The 23,756-nt window shown below is 36.0% G+C and overlaps 1 protein-coding gene across 2 annotated transcripts in view; it reads left to right on the top strand.

Annotated features, from left to right (window-relative positions):
* The first annotated feature begins 18,117 nt into the window (after positions 1-18,117).
* Positions 18,118-23,756, top strand: part of Uaca (uveal autoantigen with coiled-coil domains and ankyrin repeats) — a 43,687-nt gene continuing 38,048 nt past the window's right edge. For both annotated transcript variants that reach the window (XM_010627519.3, XM_010627499.3), the window contains exons 1-2: positions 18,118-18,540; positions 20,776-20,909. In XM_010627519.3, coding sequence (XP_010625821.1) covers positions 18,457-18,540; positions 20,776-20,909 — 218 coding nt within the window. In that variant the 5' untranslated portion in view covers positions 18,118-18,456. The remainder of the gene's footprint in view (positions 18,541-20,775; positions 20,910-23,756) is intronic.

Genomic DNA, 23,756 nt, shown 5'->3' with positions numbered 1-23,756 from the left:
AGAAAAACAACTCTTTTTCTTTAGTTAATACATTTATAATACTCTGGATGAAATAGGGCACTCTTTTAATTTGTTCATAACATAGGAATGGTCCCCAAATAGGGTACTGTTATACTCAGGAGGGACCAAACTCTTCCAAGATACTCGGTTTCAAAGACCAAAGACTGAGTCCTAATAGCTGCCTATTCAAATAATCAGCCACCTCAGCATAATACTTTTAAAGTGTCACATTGTCCTTCATCTCAGCTGTGCTCATTATTAAACATTTTCCATATCTTTGAAATAAATGATGTGATGGATGAAACATCTCCCTGTCTCTTGCCATACTTGAGTGTCATGAGCCACCCCTTGAGAACCAGTGAGCCTTTACGCTCACATCATCCAAGAGGTTATGAGTATAATCATTCATTGGCTATAATTAACATGATCACATCAATGTTCTTAACTACAGTCATGTTAAAATGATGCTAAAGGTGTTGAACTTCAAGCTCCATAATTTCTCAAATGCAGAAAATATTATTTGAAGTGTGTTGAAGTATTCAGCATTCTAATCTGTTCATTGCAAAATACTGTATTTTAATCTCATTCTATAGTAAAATATTTTTGCAGTAGTCTAATATAAACAAGAACTTAACCATAAAGGTAAAATAAGGCATATTAATAATACATAAACTACTTATTATTTCATGTCAAATTCATATTCTTTTTCATATATAGTAGTCTTCCCTTATCTGTAGTTTCATTTTTTGTGATTTCACTTACCCATAGTCAACTGACCAAAATTATTAAATGGAAAAATGTTGGGAATAAACAATGCATAGTTTTAAACTGCCCATCATTCTGAGTAACATGATGAAATCTAACACCCTTCAGCTTTGTCCTGCTTGGCCTGTGTACCATCCTTTCCAATATCTGCATGCTGACACACTGCTTGCCTGCTAGTCACTTAGTAGCTTTTGAGGTGATCAGAATTGACTGTTGGAGGATCATGAGGCTTGTATTCAAGAAACCTTACTTTACTTAATATTGACCCCGAAATGCATGAGTAATGATGCTGGTAATTCAGATATGTAAAAGTGAAGCTAAGCTGTAAGGCGCTTCCTTTAAGTGAAACGGTTTTTGACTTAATAAGGAAAGAAAAAATTACATACTGGATTACTAAAATCTAAAGTGAAAATGAATCTGCTTTTACACTTATGAAGAAAGTAAAAGAATTCATGCCAGAATAAGCATAAGTATAGTATAGTAACATATTTTGAGAGAACACTTATATGCCTTTGCATTACATTATATTGTTATAACTTATATTTTATTAGTAGCTATTGTTAATAATTTCTTACTGGACCTAATTTACAACTTAAACTTCACCACTGGTGTGTATGTATAGGCAGAAGATGGAACATTTAGGACTTGGTACTACCAGAGAGCCAGAGAGCACCTCAGAATGTATCCCTCTGTTCAGCTGCTTGGCTGATACTGAATATGACATGAAACATCCACATTTACTTTGAAGAGTTGTCAGATATTTTTAAAACATGAAAATTAAACTAGTTAACCAATTTGGAAATCTCTCACTTAACTTCTAAATCCCACACTTAAGGTGTCTTCCATAATGACATTTGTCATTACAACACCAATATTTAAATCTCCAACATTAAATTCCCAAATCAACTCAGAGTATCAAAATAGTAAAACTGAAATATGTATTATTCCCTTTTTTAAATTGTTGTTTTCTCTAGTTATGGAAATTTGTAAGTCTTTAGAAAAATATCTGTATTCCTAAGCCACCCTTTTAGAATTGGGCCTGGAAGATTTAGAGTTGATGTCTGTAAATCTACTTTTTTTTTTTTTTTTTTTTTTTTTTTGTTTTTTGAGACAGGGTCTCACTATTAGTTGAGACTCACCTGGAACTCACTACGTAGCCCAGGCTGGTCTCGAATTTACAGTGATCCTCCTGCCTCAGTTTCCTGAGTGCTGAGATTACAGGCATGAGCCACCATGCCTGGCCTTGTGAATCTGCATTTTTAAGTAAACACCTGTTCCAGGTATTTTGTTGCAAATGGTTTGCCTCCTACCCTGAGCTTTTCTGTGAAATGTCTTAGATGGAACAGGGACAGGGAAAAGCACCTACCTATAAGGGGCCTTGCTTTCTAAGAGAGCAGCTTCTCTTTATTCATTTCAGGGCTTCTTTGAAGAAAATTCCTGAAATTAGATTTGAAAACTGCCAGCTGACATGATTGATCATATCCAGTAGAAGTTCTAGGATCACTTGAGGGTATCCAATAATTAATACCATAAATATCACTAACATGTTTATTTGGTGATTTCAGTTTTTATGAACATTTTCATAGTTTTTCACTTTAATCATCTGCATCTAAGTAGAACAGATTAAACCTGCAAGAGAAATTAAAATATTTCTACAAAGTTGAGGTATTTCATAAATTTATATTGGACAATAAAGGTCAGAAAAATACTTAAAATAGAACCAGTGTTAAAATGATTCATAACTTCAGTGTGATACGAGTTCAAGTGATTTTAAAATGATGTATTTTTGCTTTGGATATATGCATTTTAAAGTTGTTATACCATTATTTCTATAATGAAACAAAGGGAAAATGTCAGGATATTATGCTTTTTAAAAACCTTTTGTGATATTTTGGAAACATGTAAGTTTTCTTGTCATTATGACCTACCCCCTACTTGGGAAAAAAATTCCAGGAGAAGTGAAGGAGACTTTTCTTAATATATAACCTTCTCTGTACTGTTAGATCTTTGAAAAGCCATATATAATATCTATCTATATAAAATTTCATGTATCTACACACATTTCATTTATCATCTAGAAAACAATCCGCAAGATAAAGCTGTACATTATTTTTAGTGCAGCAGCCACAACCATGCATGTACTTCAAATGCAAGGTGTCTGGGTTTGAGTTGGAAGCAAAGGAGAACACTGCTGCTGATGGTGAGGGTGGAGAAACGCAGAGGTGGACCCAAGCCCTGTGGCTGCTACACGTAGTCTGAGTTTGAGGCTGCAGAACAGAATAGGTTCCAGGGCCACCTCCTAGCTTCAGATTTAGGGTTCAGTCTGATGATGCTGACTCCCAGTTTTTGCTTTCTGTGAGATTTCCTTATGTTTCTTTGAAATATCTTTGTACTAATTCCTGTTTTTCTTAAGGCAGTTGAAAGAGTATTTGTTCCTTGCATTTGAAGAAACTCAAATAGAACAATATTCTTTGGAAAAAATGTAGAAAACACAGAAAATCTGAAGAAAACAATTCTTCTCTAATCTCATACCTCGTTTCCTTCCATTATTTTTCAGAGTGTTTATATTGTAAACACTTTAAAATTGTAATCGTATAACCTTTTCAATGTGTTAATGTCTGTAATCTTTTTTCTGGTGCAGAAGAAAATTAGAGCCAAGTGAAATGAAAATAAATGGAGAAGCTATTTAGTGAATATGTATTTTTAAAATCTGAATTTTGGACAGATTTAGTTCCATTATAAAAAGGACAGCAAAGAATGTGCTTTTAAGCTGATTCAAAAGTCGATGCCATTTATAGCTTTTTACACTTTGTGGCATGCTCCTCAGCTCTTACATATTTGTAAAAGTTTGAATAAAAAGTTTTTAAAGGAAGACTCAGCCCCACTGCCAGGGCAAGGCCTTTTGTCACCTGGATAAAGTCACTTTAGGCTTGTTCAAGCAAAAACCTCAATCTTGATTGGGTTTAGGGGTGCAGAGTTACATTAGAGATTCACTGATGTATTAAATGCCACCTTATTAATCTATAATGAGAACTAAATAGCTGAATAGACACCATCTAGTGTCTCCCAGTAGGGAAGCAAGTTTATCAGAAGCTCAGTTAGTACAGGGAGAATCAAAACAATGGGAACAGATGCTAAGACTCAAATGTATGAAATAATTTTGTTTTTGCTTGATGTCTGCTTCATCTTCCTTGCATTGTTGCTTCAGGCTAGCGCCAGAATTCCTGAACCATCCTTCTTAATGTCCCTGTACTCATTCAGATGAGTCATGGGTACTTCATCTGTGTCGCCATTCTTGTTTCCTATTTCTTGGTTAAATGACAGCCTAGAAAATATATTGAGTCAACTCATAGACCATCCATCTCTGTGGAGACTGGAGAATTAAGAGACCTATCATGAGAGATCCTTCTTAAGGTCGTGAAGTTAAAAAATATCCTTTTCAGACAAGGAAGAGAGAGGGAACTCCCTGAAGTTGTTGGCTACTTCCTTTCATAGCCACTGGTAGCAGATGTTCCCTATGACAATAAAGATGACCATGCTCTTCTTACATTACTTACTACTCCTTTATCCTCAGTTACCAGACAGATCTTGGTCAGAAGAAAGAGTGCTAAGACTAGTTAGGTATGGTGGTGCATGGCTGCAATCCCAGCACTCTGGGAAGCTGAGGCAGGAGGATTGCAAATTCAAGTCCAGCCTGGTCAATTTAATGACTTAGTGAGACCCTGTCTCAAAATAAAAAAATAATAAAAAAGGGCCAGGGATGTAGCTCAGTGTGAAGGCCCTACATTCCCCAGTGTTGGGGAAAAAAAAAGTGCTAAGATTGATTTATCTATATTCTGTGTGGGAGAGGGTGCATATTACTAAATTTACTGTTTCTGGACGCGACACTCCTCAAGGGCAGTCTGATCCTATTATAAATTTGAGCTGCATTTTTTATGTTTGTTTGTTTGTTTTGAGATAGTCTTGCTGTGTAACTCAGGCTGGCTTTGAACTCACTACGTAGCCCAGGCTGACCTTAAACTCACATTGATACTCTTGCTTCATTCTCTGGAGTGCTGGGATTATAGGTGTTTGCTGCTGTGCCTGGCTGAACTGTATTTTGTTTGTTTGTTTGTTTGTTTGTTTTTTGAGACAGGGTCTCACTATGTAGTGAGACTGACCTGGAACTCACTGTGTAGCCCAGGCTGGTCTTGAACTCACAGTGATCCTCCTGCCTCAGCCTCCCAAGTGCTGGGATTACAGGCGTGCGCTACCAGGCCTGGCTCTGAACTGTATTTTTAAAGTCTAATTTCCTAGCTAGGCACAATGATGCGTGTCTGTAATCCCAGTGACTCAGGAGGCTAAGGCAGAAGGATTGCAAGTTCTAGGCTAGGCTGAGCAATTTAGCAAGACTGTCTCAAAGTAAAGAATAAAAAGGAATCCAGATATAGCTCAGTGGTAAAGTGCCCCAGGGTTCAATTCCCAATACCACACTCCCACAAAATCCTAATTTCAATTTGAACGTGAGAAAGGAAGAAATTTTAATTTTTAGATTTTCTGTGCATCATGCTGCAGCTTGTGAGGAAAATACAATGCTATTTTGGAGTTGTAGGATCTGCTAAATATCTTTCATGTAAATCTGTCAAATATTCTGTCAAAGATTTTAGTGCAAGAGATACATCATGAACCTTGTAGCTTTTTTTGCTTGGGCTTTCTAGGTCTCCTTTTTCTCCTGGCTTGCTGTAAATGATTAGAGGAATGAGTTACTTGGGGACAAGTTTTACTGTATGTTTGGGAATGCTTACTGTAGAAGGAGTTTAACCTATAAAAAGGTCACACACTTTGAGGCAGTTGTAGGGATGCGTTGGTGTAAAATAGTGTAGTCTATCTCCCAAGTCAACTGAGAAACCTTTAGCTGGTGATTGTTAGCTCTGCTAACTCATTCACCACAGATTTCCTTGAAAAGTGAACTCCCTGGTACAGTCAGTTTTCACATAAATTTTCGATTGAATATTTGTTATAAGAAGCAAACCATGTACACTAGATTTATTAAAATTTAAATTTGAGATATTAAAGGATTATTGTAATATGTTTAGGTTCCCGTGCTCTTAAAGATGCTTCTTTTTTTCTGTGAGTGTATGTAACATTTCTGTTTATTATTTTCTTTTTAAAACTTTTTGCCATCCCCTTCTTCCTGTTATTTTGTCAGCCTTTATAATGCCAAATGGTCTTAAAAGAAATACAAAACTTAGAATTTAGAATATTGTTTATACTTATCTGACTACCTTTCATCTGCAGCAGTCAGGGTTAGAAAGAGCTCTTGAATTCCAGTGTTTGTTAATTTCAGTTTATTCAGTCACTTGGTACATACTAAATTACTCTTATGCGATGCTGAGTGGCTAGTTTCTGAGGATAGCTCTGCAAGCAGAACATGTGCTCCTTGCTCTTGAGAACTTGGAGACAGACAAGTGGGGGAGGCAAGATTTAGCCAGGGTTGGAAGGTGTTTTTTTTAAAAAGGTGAGCAGAGATCTAAAAAATGAATTAGAGCATGGAGTGGGGGTAGGCACTGTTCCCAGATACACCCTGTGAGGGAACTTGGTATTTTTGAAAAACTGTGCTATAAAAAGAGATTGGAGGGCTTTGAGGGAGAGTATACAACTTCAGGATTATACTTCACAGGCAGACACTAAAGAATCTTGGAGTCCACGTTAAAGATTTTGGTCCGAGAGCAGTAAGAATTTACTAAAAGAATGAGTACAGTAAATTTGTATTTAAGAAGTGGGGTGGTGTACACCTGTAATCCCAGCACTTGGGAGGCTGAGACAGAATTGTGGTAAGTTTGAGGCCAGGCTGGGCTAAATAGCGAGATGCTGCTCCTCCCCACAACATCTGTTTTAATTTGGCAGCCATATAGTAGCTATTGCTGTCTGATCATAAAAAGTATCCTGTGGAGGTGGTGGTCGTGGTAGTAATACTAAACTGCCACTTACTTTGCGCTGCTTTATTTTGTGTTAGTACTTTGGAGCATAGCTGAAGTACAAATATATTTATTGCAATTCTTATAGCTAGCGAGGTAGTTGGTATCAGCTTCATTTTACAGATGACAAAATTGGTGCAGTAAAGCTGAGTTGTAAAATCATCCCAGCTATCTGTGATGCCAGATCTCTCATGGATAATAGGAATTCACTAAAAAAAATTGTTCATTACACACTTCCTGGCCCAGTTTTGCATGTGGCTAGGTTCTTTAAAGATGGTTTGTGCTTCTCTGAGTTGAATCATTTTCATTTTCCAAGCTGAATTGAAAAAAAAATCTCTTAGTAGCCACCAGAGGGAGCTAGAAAAATTGCTATTTTAATAAGCTTTGTAATTTTCTAAGTCATACTTATTTGTAAGCGATTCTGGCAAACTATTTGCATGATAGTGGGTAGAATAGGGGCTGGCTGAGACAGTGCTATTTGTTAGGGCTTTTATCAGGAAGGTGGTGCTTCCGGACTTCCAAAATCTATAAGATGCAGGAACAGTATTCTTTCCACAGGAGATATAAGCAATTTGTAAGTCCATGCATGGTGATGTAACAAGACTCTTTCAAGGGTGGAATGGTAAATATTGAACAATAATATCTGAAGTCTGTCCTCTTGATCACAAAAATTAATTTTCTTCTTGCATTCAAAATGTATTACTTCCTCAAGGAAAATACTTTGAGAATTTCCTTCAATCACTTTAGTTTTGAAATCTAAACCTCATTAAAATTTCTCTCTCTCCCTCTCTCTTTCTCTGTCTCCCTCTCTCTGTATCTATATCCTTAACACAGAGATCAGTGAACTAAAAGACTAGTCTTTTAGCCTTCCTTTCCTGCAACATATAATAGTGGTTACTCAGGACTGGGATGAGCACAGTAAATATCGCTGTTAAGAAAGGGGAAGAATGGAAACATGGCAGTTACGAGTCACTAGGAACTCCAAAAATTCTTCTGGGTAAAGGGAATGAGGGCTCCTTTCTGGGCACCAGGAGGTATCTTTGATCATCTTCCCATCCTGTGTACTGTGGGAGCTGTTTGCTTTAATAGATGGGTCTTGCCTGCATTTGGATAGAGTACTGAGATTATGTATTTCTTGTCTGGTGAATGAAGTAAGAGCTGAGCAGCTTTCTCAGACTGTTTGCTTGCCTGTTGAAAATTAGAGTCCCAATCTGAAAGAGCAGTAGTTCCTTAAGTCAGCTAGGGGGTGTTTAGTTGTTGTTTGTTGCCTTTTTATCTATTTGATTTTTGGTTATTTGTTGTTTTTTTATCTATTTGATTTCTGCCAAACTTGTTTGTCAGTAGCTCCATCCTCAAATCTTTAAGATGTGCATTTTCTTCCAGAAGTGCATACGGGTACTTGGATTTATGGGACTTCTGTGGGACTACATGCTTGATCTCTTCCTTTGTGTGTGAGGTCCCTCTCCAAGCCATTGTGTTCCACTGAGGTGGTTTACTAGGAGCAGCATCAGGTCAGAAGTCTTAAACAGTGTGATGGCTCTGCTTCTGATTTGGTCTTTGTCTTAAGTTTACATCTTACCTGGCCTTTGAAACACTTCTCTATTTGTTGTGTTGGGAAATAGCTACAAGTTTCTCCCTTGCAAGTCCACAATTTTCAAAGTTCTTTTTTCCTTTTTATCCTTGCATACAAGTAGGTCTTATTTTTGAGCTGTCTCACAGTACTTTATCAAGTTCAATTAATGACAACTAAAGCACAGCTTTAATTTTGCAGTCTTTTCACCAAGTTATCAAAGTTTTTATATATGACAGTTTTTTGTTTGTTTGTTTGTACTGGGGATCAAATGCAGGACCTTGTGCTTGCAAGGCAGGCGCAAGCACCACTGAGCTAAATCCCCTGCCCTATGACATTTGCCATTTTTCCAGCCTCTAAAAACATTTTCTTTGTTGTCTGCCACCTACTTCCACAGCTGACATCACGTATTTTTATTATTTTTGGTGGGAGTTATTGTTGAAATACTAGCACATTTCTGATAAAGATTTCTGCAGTGTTCAGCCTTGTTACAATAATTACCTCCAAATTCCAGTGGCTTTTGAAAATAAAAACCTTACATGTGCTACTGGCTTTGTGTTTAGACTCTGGGTGAGCTCTAGTTCTGTTCCAATTGATGGCTCTTTTGTGGACCTTTTCTCATTGGGCATCTTGGCTTGTAGGAGCAGCCCTCACATGAGATATGCCTGTTGCTTGGCAAAGAACTGAAGGAAGAAGGCTGGCCCAAACTCAGACTGCTTTGTAGAGCCTTTGTTTAATATGGTGTTCAGCATATTTGCTGCCATTGTCTTAGCCAAATAAATCACGTGGATGATTCCCAAATTAATAACCTAGAGTTGTCTGTTCTTTGTACATGTAGACATGTGACAAAAGAGCATAACTTTTTTAAAATTTAAGGGCATATTTCTTTAATATACTATACAGTCAGCATTCTTCAGGGAAATACAACATATACATACATACATACATATATATATATATATGTATATGAACATATATATAAACATACACTGTATATACATATATAGAGATAGAGATATGTTTATTTTAAGGAATTGGCTTATGTGACTGTGGAGATGAGAGACCTGAAATTTATAGAGCATGCTAGGGACTCAGAATTTCTATACTATAGTCTTGGAGCAGAATTAATTCTCTGGGAATTTTCACATTTGCTCTTAAGGTCTTCAAGTGACTGAATGAAACCTACCTACATTATAGAGAGTAAGTACCTTTACTTCCGGCCAACTAACTGTAAATATTAATCACATCTACAAAGTACCTTTCCAGGAGCATGAGCTCATGTTTGACCAAATGTGTTGGCTCAACTATGGTGCCCAGTTGTTTAAGCAACAAAATTTAATTACCACATTTATGAGGTGTGATCAACAATATGGTTAATGTTTAAATTTTTAAAAAAGTTACAGTAAAAGACACACTTGCCATTAATCCCCCTCAAGGTATACCCACTTGCTTCAAACATACTTATCCCATCATCCTTGCCACTCTCAAGATCTGTAAATCCTTTTCATGAAGGTTTTTAGTTACACTGTTATGGCTGCTTTGATGTCTTGAACCAGTTCGAAATAGTCACCTTTCATGGTGATTTAAATTTAAGCAAGAGCCAGAAGTTGCATGGTACCAGATATGGTGAATAAGGTGGATGAGAATGTACTGTAATGGTTTTACAAGCCTGACTTTCTGTTGGATGGCACTAGGCAACAGCATTTGCTGTATATTTTATCACACCTTGTAAAGCCATGAAAGATGACTTCCAGAACTGGAAAAAAGTGTCAAGAACAATGGGATAAGTGTGTTAGAAGCAAGGATGGATATTTTTTGGAATTAATGGCAATGTATCTTTTAGTATAATAAATTTAAAAAATTTAAACTTTCACTGTATATTTTGATCACATTGCATACACAATGCTAGTTTACAGACAACAGAATATATATGTAGAGAGTACTTTCTAATAAATCTCATGACTATTTACCACACAGTCTAGCTTGATTAGAGCTAGTGAGTTAGGTGTGTTTGGCACAGAGTACTTGAAATGGGTTGGTAAACTACAGCCTGATGCCTAAATCTAAAGCATTAGAGGTGCACAGCCAAGCGTATTCACTGAATGTTTTCTGTGGCTATTTTCATTCAACAATGGCAGAGGTGAATAGTGACAACAGAGACTGTGTGGTCTGCTAAGCCCCAAATATGACCAGCCTTCTATACTGAAGGACACACATGGAGAAGGTGCTGCAAAGTGTGCTAAGGTCTACTCTTCTAGTGTTTCCATTCATGTTAGACTTTACGGTGACAGTGCTTCACTGTTTGAAGCCAGAGATTCTATTAGATTAGTAAAAATTAATAATTAAAAATTTTGATTACACAGACATTCAGATTTTCTTTTAGATCACATGCTCAGTTCAGTTCTCTCTCCTGAATGAAACACACATGAATGATGTTAGATTTTAAACAAACATTTGCATGTCTTTGGGAAAGAGGACAGTCTTTTTCTATAAAATTTTACTTGCTTAGGGCCTGGGATTTAGCTCAGTGGTTCTGCCGCCTGTCTCAGAAGCGCAAGGTCCCTACTTCAATCCCTGATATCAAAAAAAAGAAACTTTTTTTTTCACTTGCTTAATATTATCACAATGATAGATTTTAGCATACATTTAATTTTCTGTCTTTTAAGAGAGGAAATGTATGTTTGTATCCACCTCATCCACTGTTTTTAGATAATGAATTAAGAAGAATAAAAACTATTATTTCTCCATTTGGTTGCTCTATTTTTTTTTTTTTTTTTGGTGCTGAGGATCGAACTCAGGACCTTATGCTTGTGAGGCAGGTGGCAGAACCACTGAGCTAAATCCCCAGCCCTTGACTATCAGATGTATATGTTTCCATACCAAAGAATAAATGTAACTAGTAGAGAGAGTCTAGACACTGGATTCAAAGAGTTTGAGATTTAAATTTAGTAGCAGTTATTTTATTTGCTGTTAACTCTGGGTCAGCAGTTGGGGCTGGGCTCTGCTGCATGGCTGTTCTGCTGGTCTGTAGGTATCACTCATGTGTCATCAGTGGCTCCACTAAGATTGCATAAGATGGTTGTGTTGATAATGTCTGACACTTGATGCGAACTAGCTTGGCTGGGTGGCTGGATGCTTTCTCTATCATGGTCCTCAGGAACCAGCTTATTCCATATACAGACAGCCTTCCAAGAGGGCTAGAGCAGAAGCCACAAGATCTCTTGAGGGTTGGATACAGAAGTCCCACAAGGTCACTTTTGCTGCATTCTATTTGTCTAACAAAATAAGTTACAACTTTGGCCAAGATTCAAGAAATGAGGAAATAAATGTCATGTCTTCATGGGGGAGTCCCAAAGTCACATAAGCCAAAGGATGGGCTTGCAGGAGCAAAAAGAATTATTAGCTCAGCACTAATCTGTTAGTCACCTTAAATTACTTAGCATCTTTATGCACATTTTGATAGTAGAAATAAGAGTATGACTTAACTGAGGAGTTCTGGTTAAAGTTGAACAATGATGCATGCATTTAAAGGCATTTCTTAAATAATTTTTGAAGACAATCCTTATTTTAGATGTTATGCTTTTACTATAGACCTAGATATGAGAATTGCATTCTTATTATTAATTTGGCTTTTTTTTTTTTTTTTTTGGTACTGGGGATCAAACTCAGGACCTTGTCTGGCCATGTATTTTTAATAATATATTAAGACTCACTGGAAGGAACTTCTCTGTAATATAGCTATGTGGGAAGGATCATGTAATTGTGTAGAAACATTATTTAATATATGAAAGGAAAAACAACTTCTAATATGCTTACAAAAGACATACTTCCATAACCCTCTGTTTTTATATACAACTCAGTATTGTACAACTCTAATATTATAAGGCTGATTTTCAGTTTAATTCTTGAGGAATCTTTTGAATTCTATTAAACATTTTTATTTAGTTGCTTTGCAAAACTTAGAAAATAAAGAAAACCAAAAGAATAAAAAATATTTTCTGTTGTTTTTCATTGTGGTCAGGATCTGTCAGAAGCTCTTTAACAAGTATATCTGTTTTTCTCTTTACTTTGTGCTTCTTTAAACTGTCCTGTTTTATATTAGACAATGCCAAAAGTATTTGTTAAAACTCATCAAAAGAATTACTGTGTTCATTGGTGTGTGTTGGAATGGAATAATAGACCTTCCTTGCTTTTTACCTTTATAGTAAAAAAAATTTTTATATTAAAAATGACAGTCATTTACAAAACTCAAATTTGAATATATTTTTCTAAAAATATTAAAACATGAACTCTATTTTTTCCAATTTACAGTTGCTTTACATTTTAAAGAAGATGTTGAACAAAATCTTGATTAACTAAGATGAGAGCTTCATTCATTCTTACATGACATGCATTATAATTTGTTCTGTTTAAGATCTATGAATATATTTACTTTGGAATTTAATGAGTCTTAAGGAAGGATGAATACTTTTCAAAATTGAGAGACAACTTTCAGTGTGTTTGTGTGTGTGTGTTTTGGGGTACTGGAGATTAAACCTAGAGCCTTTGTACTAAGCTATATCTCTAGTTCCTGTTTTACTTTTTTTAAAATATTGAGACAGGTTCTCACTAAGTTGCTAAATTGCCCGGGCTGGTCTTGAACTTGAGATCATCCTACTTTAGCTGCCTAGAGTGCTAGGATTACTGGCATGCTCCACCTCGCCTGACTGTGGCCTATATTTTTTATAAACTTTTTTGAGTGCCGAGACAGTTATAATGAAGGAACAAATACCTGCATTAAGGAGGGTAGACAGTCTGGTATTTATACAACAGTCTAGAATAGAATCGAGTTGGGTGGTTAAAAAATCTTGGCAAAGCCGTGCCTTCTCAGTCTTCTGATTCCAATTCTTTAACATTTTTTTTCAGATCCATAGCCACCTAAGATCTGCCCTGAAGAAGTTCAATATATTATTTAAATTCTCCTCTTCATCCTCCCCCTTCTCCTCATCTTTTTTGTCTTTGACATTTTAATATAGTACACTCCAATAAAGCAGGAGTAAACCTGTTATTGCCTTGGTCAGAAAAATGGTTTCTAGAATACAGTTTTTCCTTTTCTATCTTTGTTGCATGGAGTCCTAATTGCATAGTTTCAGATCATAGAGTTGAAGGCTGAGAGAGGTGGGTGGAGCATCATTCAATAAGGATAAAGACCTTAAGGAGAATGAATAGTCAGGGGTCAGGGGGAAAGAAGCTAGAGGTACAGTTTTTGTTTTCCTTGTTTATTTTAACTTTTGTGTTTCCTTTTCTATTACATAAGCTCTAATTTGCTGTTATATAATAGGGAAAATGAGTAACCTTTGCACTAAATAAAGTGGGAGAAATATTTCTATCATTAGTCCAGTGAACTGTACAACAGTTAATTGTGCAGCCTAATCTTTAAGGAACGTTCATGTTTTGTGAGGTTTGCTGTCTGCTGCTGGCTAAATTTTGAATTGTGGTAGAGACTATCTTGGGCTCAGTAATGGGGAATGTTGGTGATTAGAGGTTACTGTTTGAGCCTGTGTATTTTGTTTCAATTAGATATTCTGGGAGGATTTGCATATATGTATGGTATGTTTTACCCAGGATATACATATATTTTTCCATTGGAAATTTTCTTTAGATGTGTATTCTTTCTAAAAACCCTTATCTTGAGGATATGATTGTGATTGTTTTTTGAGGTGCTGTTTTTTTATGGTAGAGTTTTTAGTGTAGTTTGCTTAGGTTTCTAGGTCTGAAATGGGTGAGGTTATTATATCTGATGTATTAAAATAACTGTCTTAGTCTTGTAAACATTTCAAAGCAAGTTAAGATTCATCTGGTTATTGCTCAATATCAGTTCTTAGAAATGCAAAACAAAATAGTATGCCAGGATGTTTTTTTTGTTGTTGTCCTTTTGTTTTTTGTTTTTTTTAGGCTTCATTCTAAAGTGGCCAAAAGAATGTCATAAAAAAGCAGTTATCTTGATCCTTGAAGAAGTCTCTTTAGAAAAATATGGTAAAACTGAGAAATCCCACAGTTTAGATCTGGTAGTGCCTGCCTTCCCCTGTTCCTGATCTCCTTCCATTCCTTTTGCTGATTCTGTGTTCTGCATGGCTTTCTTGCATATATGCTAAGCTCCATTCAGAGTGGGCCCCTCCATCTGGAATGTGAATCCTCACAGTCTGATTCTTGTCATTCTGAGCTCACCATGGTAATCACCTTCTCAGAACAGCCCTTCACCATTACCCAGCCTAACCTTCTACTCCAGCATTTCTATCGCATCTTCCTTTTTATGCTTACCTGGTGGTTTCTTACTTTCCTTGGTTGTTTATTTTCTGTGTTTCTCCAGGAGAGCATCATGTTCCCCACTTGGCAGAGTCTTTCTTACTGCTGTATTCTCAGTGCCATGCTAGACACCCATTGAGTGCTTCAGAAAAGCTTGCATATGCCAGTATGAACATTTTCATCCTTTTTTTCCTTCAAAGACTATAGGAATTTATTATGTTTAAATTTTTAAAAGATACTTGCAGTTTTATGTCAAAGATTTTTTTCACATGACTAGAGAAGTGGAACTAGCTTAATTAAAAGAAAGAACACTGGATAAGAAGTCACAACAACTGGATCTTCCAATAATTCTCTGCCTACATTTGCCTGATAGCAGGCACAATCCTTTAATCTCTGGAGAGGGTTGAGGGGCTAAAGAATGAGTTGATTACTAGTGACCAGTAGTGTAATCAATCTTGCCTGCATAATAAAGTCTCCAAAACAAAACAAAACTCAAAAAGACAGGATTCAGAAAGCTTCCTGATTGCCAAACAAAGGGAGGTCCCTGTAGCGTGGCACTCCAGGAGATGGTAACAAATCTCTGGACCCCTGCCACATTCTTGGCTTGATTTGTGGCTTTCATCTGATTTGGATAACACCTTTTATAAAAACAGTAAATGTAAATGAAGTTCTTCCCTGAGTTCTGCTCTGGCCTATGATCCATACCAGTGGGAGGAGGTAATAGGAACTGTGATAATGTTGCCAGTTCTAGTCAGCACAAGCCACACCTTGATGCTGGCAATTGGCATGTCTTAATCTATTTTGTGTTGTTATAACAGAATACCTATGAGTTGGTAATTAACAAAAGAAGTTTATTTTGGCTCACAGTTCTGGAGGCATCTGGTCTACTTCTGGTGATAGCGCTACAGAAGGCAGGAGAGCAAATGAACATGTGACAGAGACGCACAACTCGAATCAACCTCTGTTTAAAGTAGCCAATCCAGCTGGAAGGTGTAAATCTTTCTTAGAAAGCAAGTCACCTCTTAAAGGCCCCACTCTTGTTACACTGAGGACAAATTTCAGTATGAGTTTTGGAGGGAACAGACCTGTCTAGACCAGCGCAGCAGTCTTGAAATGAAAGACAAAATAAATGCTTGAATTTTTTTTTTTTACTTTTGTTAATTTTTAAAATAATTTTTTTTGTTAAAAAAATTTCAATGAGAAATATCATCAGTGCCTGCCAGATTTGGACTTTAATATCTGCTGGGCACATTGCTGAGAACTTTCATCTGCATTACTTCTTTGATATGCTACAGACATGTTTTCCATTGTTATCTTTGCTTTGTAGTTGAGGGAGCTGAGGCTCAGAAAATACAGATGAGTTCTTCTACTAGTACATAGCTGGAATCTGGACCAAGTTTATCTGACTACAAAACATATTCTTTAACTGCTATTTACAGTGCTTTCTGAGGGGTCCAGTGAGATTTGTAGAATAGTGAAAAAAGACTTGAGATGTGGATGTATAGTAAGGGTCAAAAAGATCTTTTATTGACTAGAAGCAAGGTCTTCTTGGCTCATTTGCAATCATATGGGCTTTTTGCCATGACTCAGGTCAATAGATGTTTGTTGTCTGGAGATGGAGTGTTTACTGGGAAACTGTGTTCTAGTGAATGTGTATTCCAGATCTGACCTAGTTAACAATTTGTTTTAAGAGAAAGTGGATTCATGAAGTAGATTTGGACTGTGGTCCTTAATGTGGGTGTGAATCTAGTGATTGCAAGTGACTTATTTAAAAATCAGTTTTATAGTGTCAAAACAGACATAGCTATCTAATCAAATTAGATAGGTACTGGGGAGACAGGCAGTAAATGCAGGCTGTAATGACAAACACTATTAAGCACTTTGAAGAAAAGGACAAGGGCAGAGGATAAAGTTCAAGGAAGGGCGGACAGGGCTTCTTAGATATAGAGGTCTGAGAAAACTTCCTTGAGGAGGTGACGTTTGAGAAGAACCCGAATGAAAGCGAGTAAAGAACCTTATAAGGCACAGGGGACAGGACAGCAAAGGCAAAAATTTGCTTAGGGCTCTTGGGAAACAGCAACGATAAGCGGGGGCAAGAGCAGGCACAGATGAAGCCACAGAGACTTGGGGAGGGGAATCACAGGACCACTGTTGTCCATTGGGGCACACAAATCCCGTCACCTGAGTGGGGACAACTCCTTCCATGGCTTCTGTTGCTCATCACAGGGTCCCCTTTCTTTTTATTTCCTTTTCTGACCTATTTCTAGAAAGAATGTGCTTGCTTTGTTATCCAAGGAACAGGCCTGAGATCTATCCCAGATTTCAGAGTCTGGGTAGTCTCTGGGTCCAGCCACATGAATCCTTTGTGATAGTTCATGTAGTTTGGAAAAAAAATCATGTTCAAAATAATGCATTATGATGTGTGACCTTACATATTTTATAATTAGAATGTAGGCCTAATGTTTTAAATTGAAATAGTAGGAAATGGGTTTCCTATTGAAGTTCATAACAGAATTTTTAACTGGCAGCATGATCTATAATTACAGCAGTTACTACCTTCTGATAAACACTTGGGTTGGAATGTTTTGCATTCCCATGAAACAATTTTCCTGAACATGTCCCTTTGGAGGAACTATAAATTATTCTCATGCATTGTGGTAGGTAGAAAATGGTTTTTTAAAAAAACAACACCCTGAACCTGCAGATGTACTGGCCTTGGTGATGTGAGGAATGTTGGTATGAGTATGGATATTGTAGAGAAGGTGGGGAAGTTATATGCTTCATTTATAGTCTAGCTTAGTGTTTAATGTGTATTTACCTCCTTTAGTATTTAATCAGTTTGTTTTTTTCCACTAAATCGAGATAATTTGACTTTCCACTGATAAAATATTTACTTGTTATAACAGGCACGGTGCTAAACTGGGAAATTAAGAGTACTGAGTTAAATTTAAAATTTGTTGAAAAGTATTCATCGTGATGTCTATTTAATGTCTTGGCAGTGCCTCTGTCTCTTCTCATTTAGCATTCGAGGAGACAGACTGGCAGCAGTTGTAAGCTGAAACCTGGTTGTATGCAGAATGAGACTGGTCTGGTGGGGGTACTAAAATGGAGAAAATTTGAAAGTGTTACTTACTGTGTGTGTGCATTTCCCTAAATTAAAATGTGACACACATTTGCTTTAAATAGAATTTTAGATTCTGCTTTTCAAGGCTATTATAACTTTATGATGGATGATCCTGAGACAGAAACTGATTTTAAATACTGTTTTGTAGAATAACCAAATATGTCTCTTAACAGTGTTGTCATTATGTCACAAGAGTTGTTCTGATATAATAAGCATGTTTTACAACATGTTTGAGTCATTTTCCCTAGTAGACCTGCAATCTATTACTCAGAGGAGAAGCATGCCTTTACAATATATTCTTAGCTGCTCCTTCCTATCAGTCAGCTGTCAAGTCCTATGGAATCTAAAATAGAGCCCACCAATGGGAGACAGGCTGCTCACTGTTTACTTGACAGCACTGATGTAGCCAGCTTTATTGTGCAGCGGTGTCTGTGCTCAGCGCCGAGGCAGCAGGATGCAGAGCGCTGTTCATGTTTTCCAGTTGGGTCCCTAAAAGGGACAGCTTTTGAGGGACAGCTTCTAAAGAATAAGAAATAGGAGGAGTTACAGTACCTGACTTGGGGCTGCCCTCAAGCGCTATGCAGCAAAGGAAGATACTCTCCAAGCGTTATGAAGGCGGAGAAGGATCCTGAAGACGAGGAAAATATCGTTAGAGATCCAAGCTAAGTGTAGCACAGCATGTGAGGGACGGAGTCTCTCCTTAGGAGTTCGTCTGAGGGCTTGCTTTGTGAGCTGCTGCCGAGATTTGTAACTTAATGCGGAATCGTTTGCTGTTAGAAACAAGAAACGAAATCCTGCCTATGATGAACTGTTGGTTGTCTTGTGCTCCTAAGAACAGAGTAGGTAACCCAGTAGTCCAGGGTAACCAAAGATTCTGGGTTAGGCTTTCTGAACTGTTTTGTTTAAAAATATACTGTTTTATTGATTTTGGTTTTTTTTATATTGTTATTTTCTTCCTGACTTGCCATTGTGATAGAAAACAAAAGTTATTTTGTTTTTCTGAGCTTAAAAAGTACAGTGCAGAATGTTAATAATTGAACAATTGACTTACATTGGATCACATCTGAAAGTGGTGTTTGATGAAGTAGAACTGAAAATCACTTGCTAATATGAATCTTTAATCCCATTTAATTATCTTTTTTAAAAGCCAGGCCTTAAATGTTTATGAATTTTAATGATTTAAATACTTTCTTTCTCCTAGATCAAGTTTACTTGGAAATAAAGACTGTTTTACTTGTAGGGATAAAATAATCAACTTAGGACAAATGTTTGTATGCTAAACATGACTTAATCCTTTAGGTATTTGAAAGTACAGTGTCTGATAGATCTGCATCCACTACCACTCACTGATCAAATCAGAGGCAGTAACTGTTTTGTTCTAATGCTAAAGAAAGGTGATACCTAAAATGTAGTTTAGATTTTGAGCCAATACATAGCATTATTCTCTACCTATAATTGGAAGTTTGAACATTTGAAGTTAGGAGAAAGTGAGTGAATCACTAAATTTAACCAATTTTTAAACAATTCTGATGTCTCTCCAATAGTTGGACTAGGTTCTATTCAAATACTGAATTGCAAGGGTGAATTAAAATTTTAATGTATTCATCTTTTTAATATTCAGTTTTTATCTTTTTTATTTCAAATATTTAATGAGAACATCGACATTTAGCTAGAAAATGAGTAAATTTTTTCATCTGTTTTGGAGAGAATAGTAGATATAAAATAATCATATTGGTCAAACATCTAGAGGATCTTCAAGTGATATATTTTTTCCATAGGTTCATTATGGTATTTATGGGCATAGGATTTTCTCTGTAAGTTATATGAAAAATATGTAGTATTTTTTGTTCTACAAGAAATAACTGGATTTAGCACAGAAATTAGTGGAGATAAATATCTGTATATTGTATGTAAATATTAATATTAAAATGTTTTATATTATGAAGATTACTATATAAATATATTTATAAATACATATATTTTAAAGAGTCATAAAGAAATTTATTGGGCAGAATTTTAAAAGTATGTACTCAAAGAGAATAGACTACGGACCTTTAAGAGAGACTAGTTGGTATAGTTTAAAAGACTAAAATTTTAGTTGTTAAAATAGCATGCATTTGTGTTCTGTATTTTGATATTTCTGTATACTGGGAAAAGACTCAAAGGCTTCAGAGTATCTTGAATACATTTTTTCCAAGCAAAGCCAAAGATAACCTTGATGCAGTTAAAGTATATATTTGTGTGATGCATTCTTATGTTTAAAAAAAAGACTTATCTTTGATCATACTTTTAAATACATGTGCAGTTTTTGTTAAAATTAAAAATCTTTTTTTATAAAAGCAAAATTTGTTGAATGTAAATGAAAATCATCTGTATTCCTGGTTTTAAGAAATTAATACTTTGTAATCTAATTTTTTTCTTTGTAGAAGTTTCTTTTTAATCTTAATATGTAAACATAATGAGTTGCTTTCTCTATTGAGTATTTGTAATTTGCCTCCATAAATATATTTCTCGTAGTACCACTTGAATAAGCAGAGGAAGAATATAGTTTCTTAAAATATATACAGAACTCCACTGCCTCTGAGAGTCCTGGGAGACCTATCTGTAAGCAGAACCAAATCTGAAAGTCTGAGTTGGAAGATTGAAAAAGCACACTGATTTGGGGACCTTAGAAGTCAAGGTTAGGCTTGGCCACCTAGGTATCATGTAATGTCCCCAGGGCTTTGACTTTTTCATCTGTTAAGTAGAGATGATAATTTTAGTGCCCTGAGGTTGTTTGAGTCATTCCTGCCTGGCTGGAAGTGGATGTTTAGTGATTTTTAATTATCTTCTTTGCCCTGAAGGCAAAGAGAATACTTCTGCTTCTGGAAGGTTGTATAACTCTGCTGTTCTGGTGAATTTAGCACAGTAAGGAGAAAATTTGGAATGCAATTGGAAAATGAATGATGTACTATGTAGTATTACTTTCAGCTCCTTTAGAAAAACTTACTGTTTACCTAAAATGTACCAATAAACTCAATGAGAAAAAAAAAGAGAGAATCTTACTAACATAGTATGCCCTTCTCCTTTTGTAGCATGCAGCCGATTGGAATAAATATGATGACCGATTGATGAAAGCTGCAGAAAGAGGGGATGTGGAAAAAGTATCCTCCATCCTTGCTAAGAAGGGAGTCAACCCAGGCAAACTAGATGTGGAAGGCAGATCTTCGTAAGTGTTCCCCATGGCAAGGGCATGTCTGAAGAGGTTTAGGATACAGATGAAATTTGTGAATTATAGCTATCAGTTTTTTTGTTAGAAAGTATTTACCAAAACTCACACTACTAAACTTTTCAAAATGATATTTACTCTCAATTTAAAAGATGTCCAAGATAGAGAACAACAGAATTCTATCCACTAATCTGGCTGTTTAGGTCCCTTAGTAAATCATAGCCTGTGATTATTTGGTGCATTTTCACTTGAAAGCCTTTTCATATTCCTTACCATATTTGCTCTTCAAAGCAGCCATGTAAAAGTGGGAAGACGTTTACAAAAGTTATTAATAATTTGTTCTAATCACAGGAAAAATCACATGAGAACTCATGTTTTCTGTCTTTGAAGAGTTTTGTAAATTATACCAACCCAACCCTCATTTTCTTATTTGGATCATTAGTTTAAGTGAGAATTTTTAGTGCATAGTGGAGGCAGAACAAATAGTGTGATTTAGGGAGACATAGCTAGTTGATTTTACTCTTTAGTTTTTGTGTTGTGAGGGGGACTACTGGCTTATTCATATGCTTGTGAATGTTTATGTTGCCCCCTCTTCCTCCCAATCTTTATCACTCTTCTTCCTTCCCACAGTGGGAAGCATTTGAGTTAAAGGTTAGATCTAGATTGTCTTAGGACCCTCTATTATTAAAGCAGTTAATTCCTTATCTGGGAACCCTTCCGAAGTTGGAGGTAAAAAGTCTCATTTTTAAAAATTCCTCAGTCTTATACGAGTATATTCAGAATATTATAACTGGAGACCCAATAATAAATATAGAACTGAATATTAGGAAGTGAATTATTAATGTTTCATGTAGGTCACTACCTTGGAATGCTTAGGTATTTAAATATAGTAAAGATAGTGAAGCATGATCATTAAATTAGTTTTTTTAATGGTGGTAGTTGCAGTAAATACATATTTGTTTTATTAATAAAGGCAGATGATAACTTTTATAAACTGGTCTAGAGGCAAACCTAGGGGACATAATGCAACCTGTATAAATTAGTTTTTAAAGCAATAAAGTTTGAAAAGTTTTAAATTTGTAATGCTTCAGTTTTATCAAGTGGTAATTTGATAGCTACAGGAACATTGGTTATTTTGAGTCCTGCCCCTATTTTTGCTAAATTTAAAGGTGTTAGTTTGTTTGTTTTTGGTACTAGGGATCTAACTTGGGTCCTTGAGCTTTCGAGGCAGGCGGCAGCACCACTGAGCTAAATCCCCAGCCCCAATTTAAAGGTGTTTATAGGGCTTAGTACAAATAGTGACAGTTTAATATCTACAAGTGATTTTTTTTTCCAGTTTTTTTTTAAGTGTTAAGATGTTAAAAGGTGAAGGAAATCTTTCTTGGGGTGAAATTCTTCAGTGAAACCTTATTTCTTAATAGTTTCATACTATTTATACTTTTAGTGTTTTAAATGAATGTTTATTTGAGATTTTGTTTTAGAGTTTTGATCTAAGATTCATTTTTGAGTTGGATTCTTTGTGTTAGGAGAACTATAAAAATGTGGTATCATTTTGGTACCCCAGGTCAGGAAAGGTCACCAAGGATCCCTGCCACCAGTTGCAGAATTGTGGATTCCAATTCCTGACTTCCTTCCTGCCAAAGTGTTGTGGCCTCAAAGAGGAATCTCTCAACTGCTTTCCCTGGAATCCACAAATACTTACTGGGAAAAAGGGGCCCCAAATACAAAGCTCACTTCTCTGGACTTCTGTCTCTGATTGCATCCTAGCCTCGTGGTGTTTTTGTTGTTGTTGTTGGCTCACTAATGCCTTCAAGCAGATGCTTATATTGTGTTGTCCTCAGAGGTAGTGATTGTCCAAATTACCTGTCTCTTTGATTATGGAAGCAGGAGTCCATGTCTTGTTTTTAAAATCAACTTAGAGTTGATTTTTTAATTTCAAATGAGTGTTTCTGTAAAACAGATTTTCATATTCTCTTTACAACTCTACAAACATTTTAATGATTAATACATCTTTCTGAAGCACATCTTTTATTTATAGCATGCCAGCATTAATAATGCATTGTAGCTTTGTTATGATTTCTGCCTTTGTTATGATTTTTGCATAATGCTGATTTTGAAGAAAGAAATCTTCCAAATTTTGTGAATAAAGAAATGAATATTGGGCTGGGGATTTAGCTCAGTGGTTCAGACCCAAGTTCAATCCCCAGTACCCCCCTCAAAAAAAAAGAAAAAGAAAAAGAAATGAATATTGGGCTGGGGATTTAGTTTAGTGATTCCTGCACCTGCCTTGCAAGCACAAGGAGTTGAGTTCAATCTCTGGTACCAAAACAAAAAAAAACAAAAAACAAAAAAGAGAGAAATGAATACAACGCCACCTGCCTCGCAAGTGCAAGGACTCAATTTCGATCCCCAGTAACAGAAAAAAAAAAGAAAGAAAGAAATATGCAAACATAAGCGGTTACCTCCAAGATGGTTCAGAAGCTAATACTTTTGTGTGAAGTAAATCAGTGTTCCTAAAAAGGTTCCAGTAGTTCACTGAATAGTGTAATGTACTATATCAGTGTTGTAGAGAGATTAGATGATATCCTCAGCCTTAATTTAATTTTTCTGCTGAAAAGGGAACCAGTCTGACTCTTAAGAACCCTATGCTCCCTTTACAAGAAACATCTTTCTCTGTAATTCAAGTTATATACAAACCTGCTTTACTTAGGAGTGTTTGGTCTGTAATTTGCATTTTATCTGGTATGATGCTAATAGAGTCACATGACTGAGTGCCATGATATTTGAAAATGAATTTGCAAGGTATCTTCAGATTTTGTTTCTAAGCATTTAGTTATTCATATATAT

Source organism: Fukomys damarensis, unplaced genomic scaffold (assembly GCF_012274545.1).
Source record: "Fukomys damarensis isolate Sample0158 unplaced genomic scaffold, DMR_v1.0_HiC HiC_scaffold_25, whole genome shotgun sequence".
NCBI lineage: Eukaryota > Metazoa > Chordata > Mammalia > Rodentia > Bathyergidae > Fukomys > Fukomys damarensis.
The sequence above is the reverse complement of the archived record's forward strand: the minus strand, read 5'-3'. Positions and strand labels throughout refer to the sequence as shown.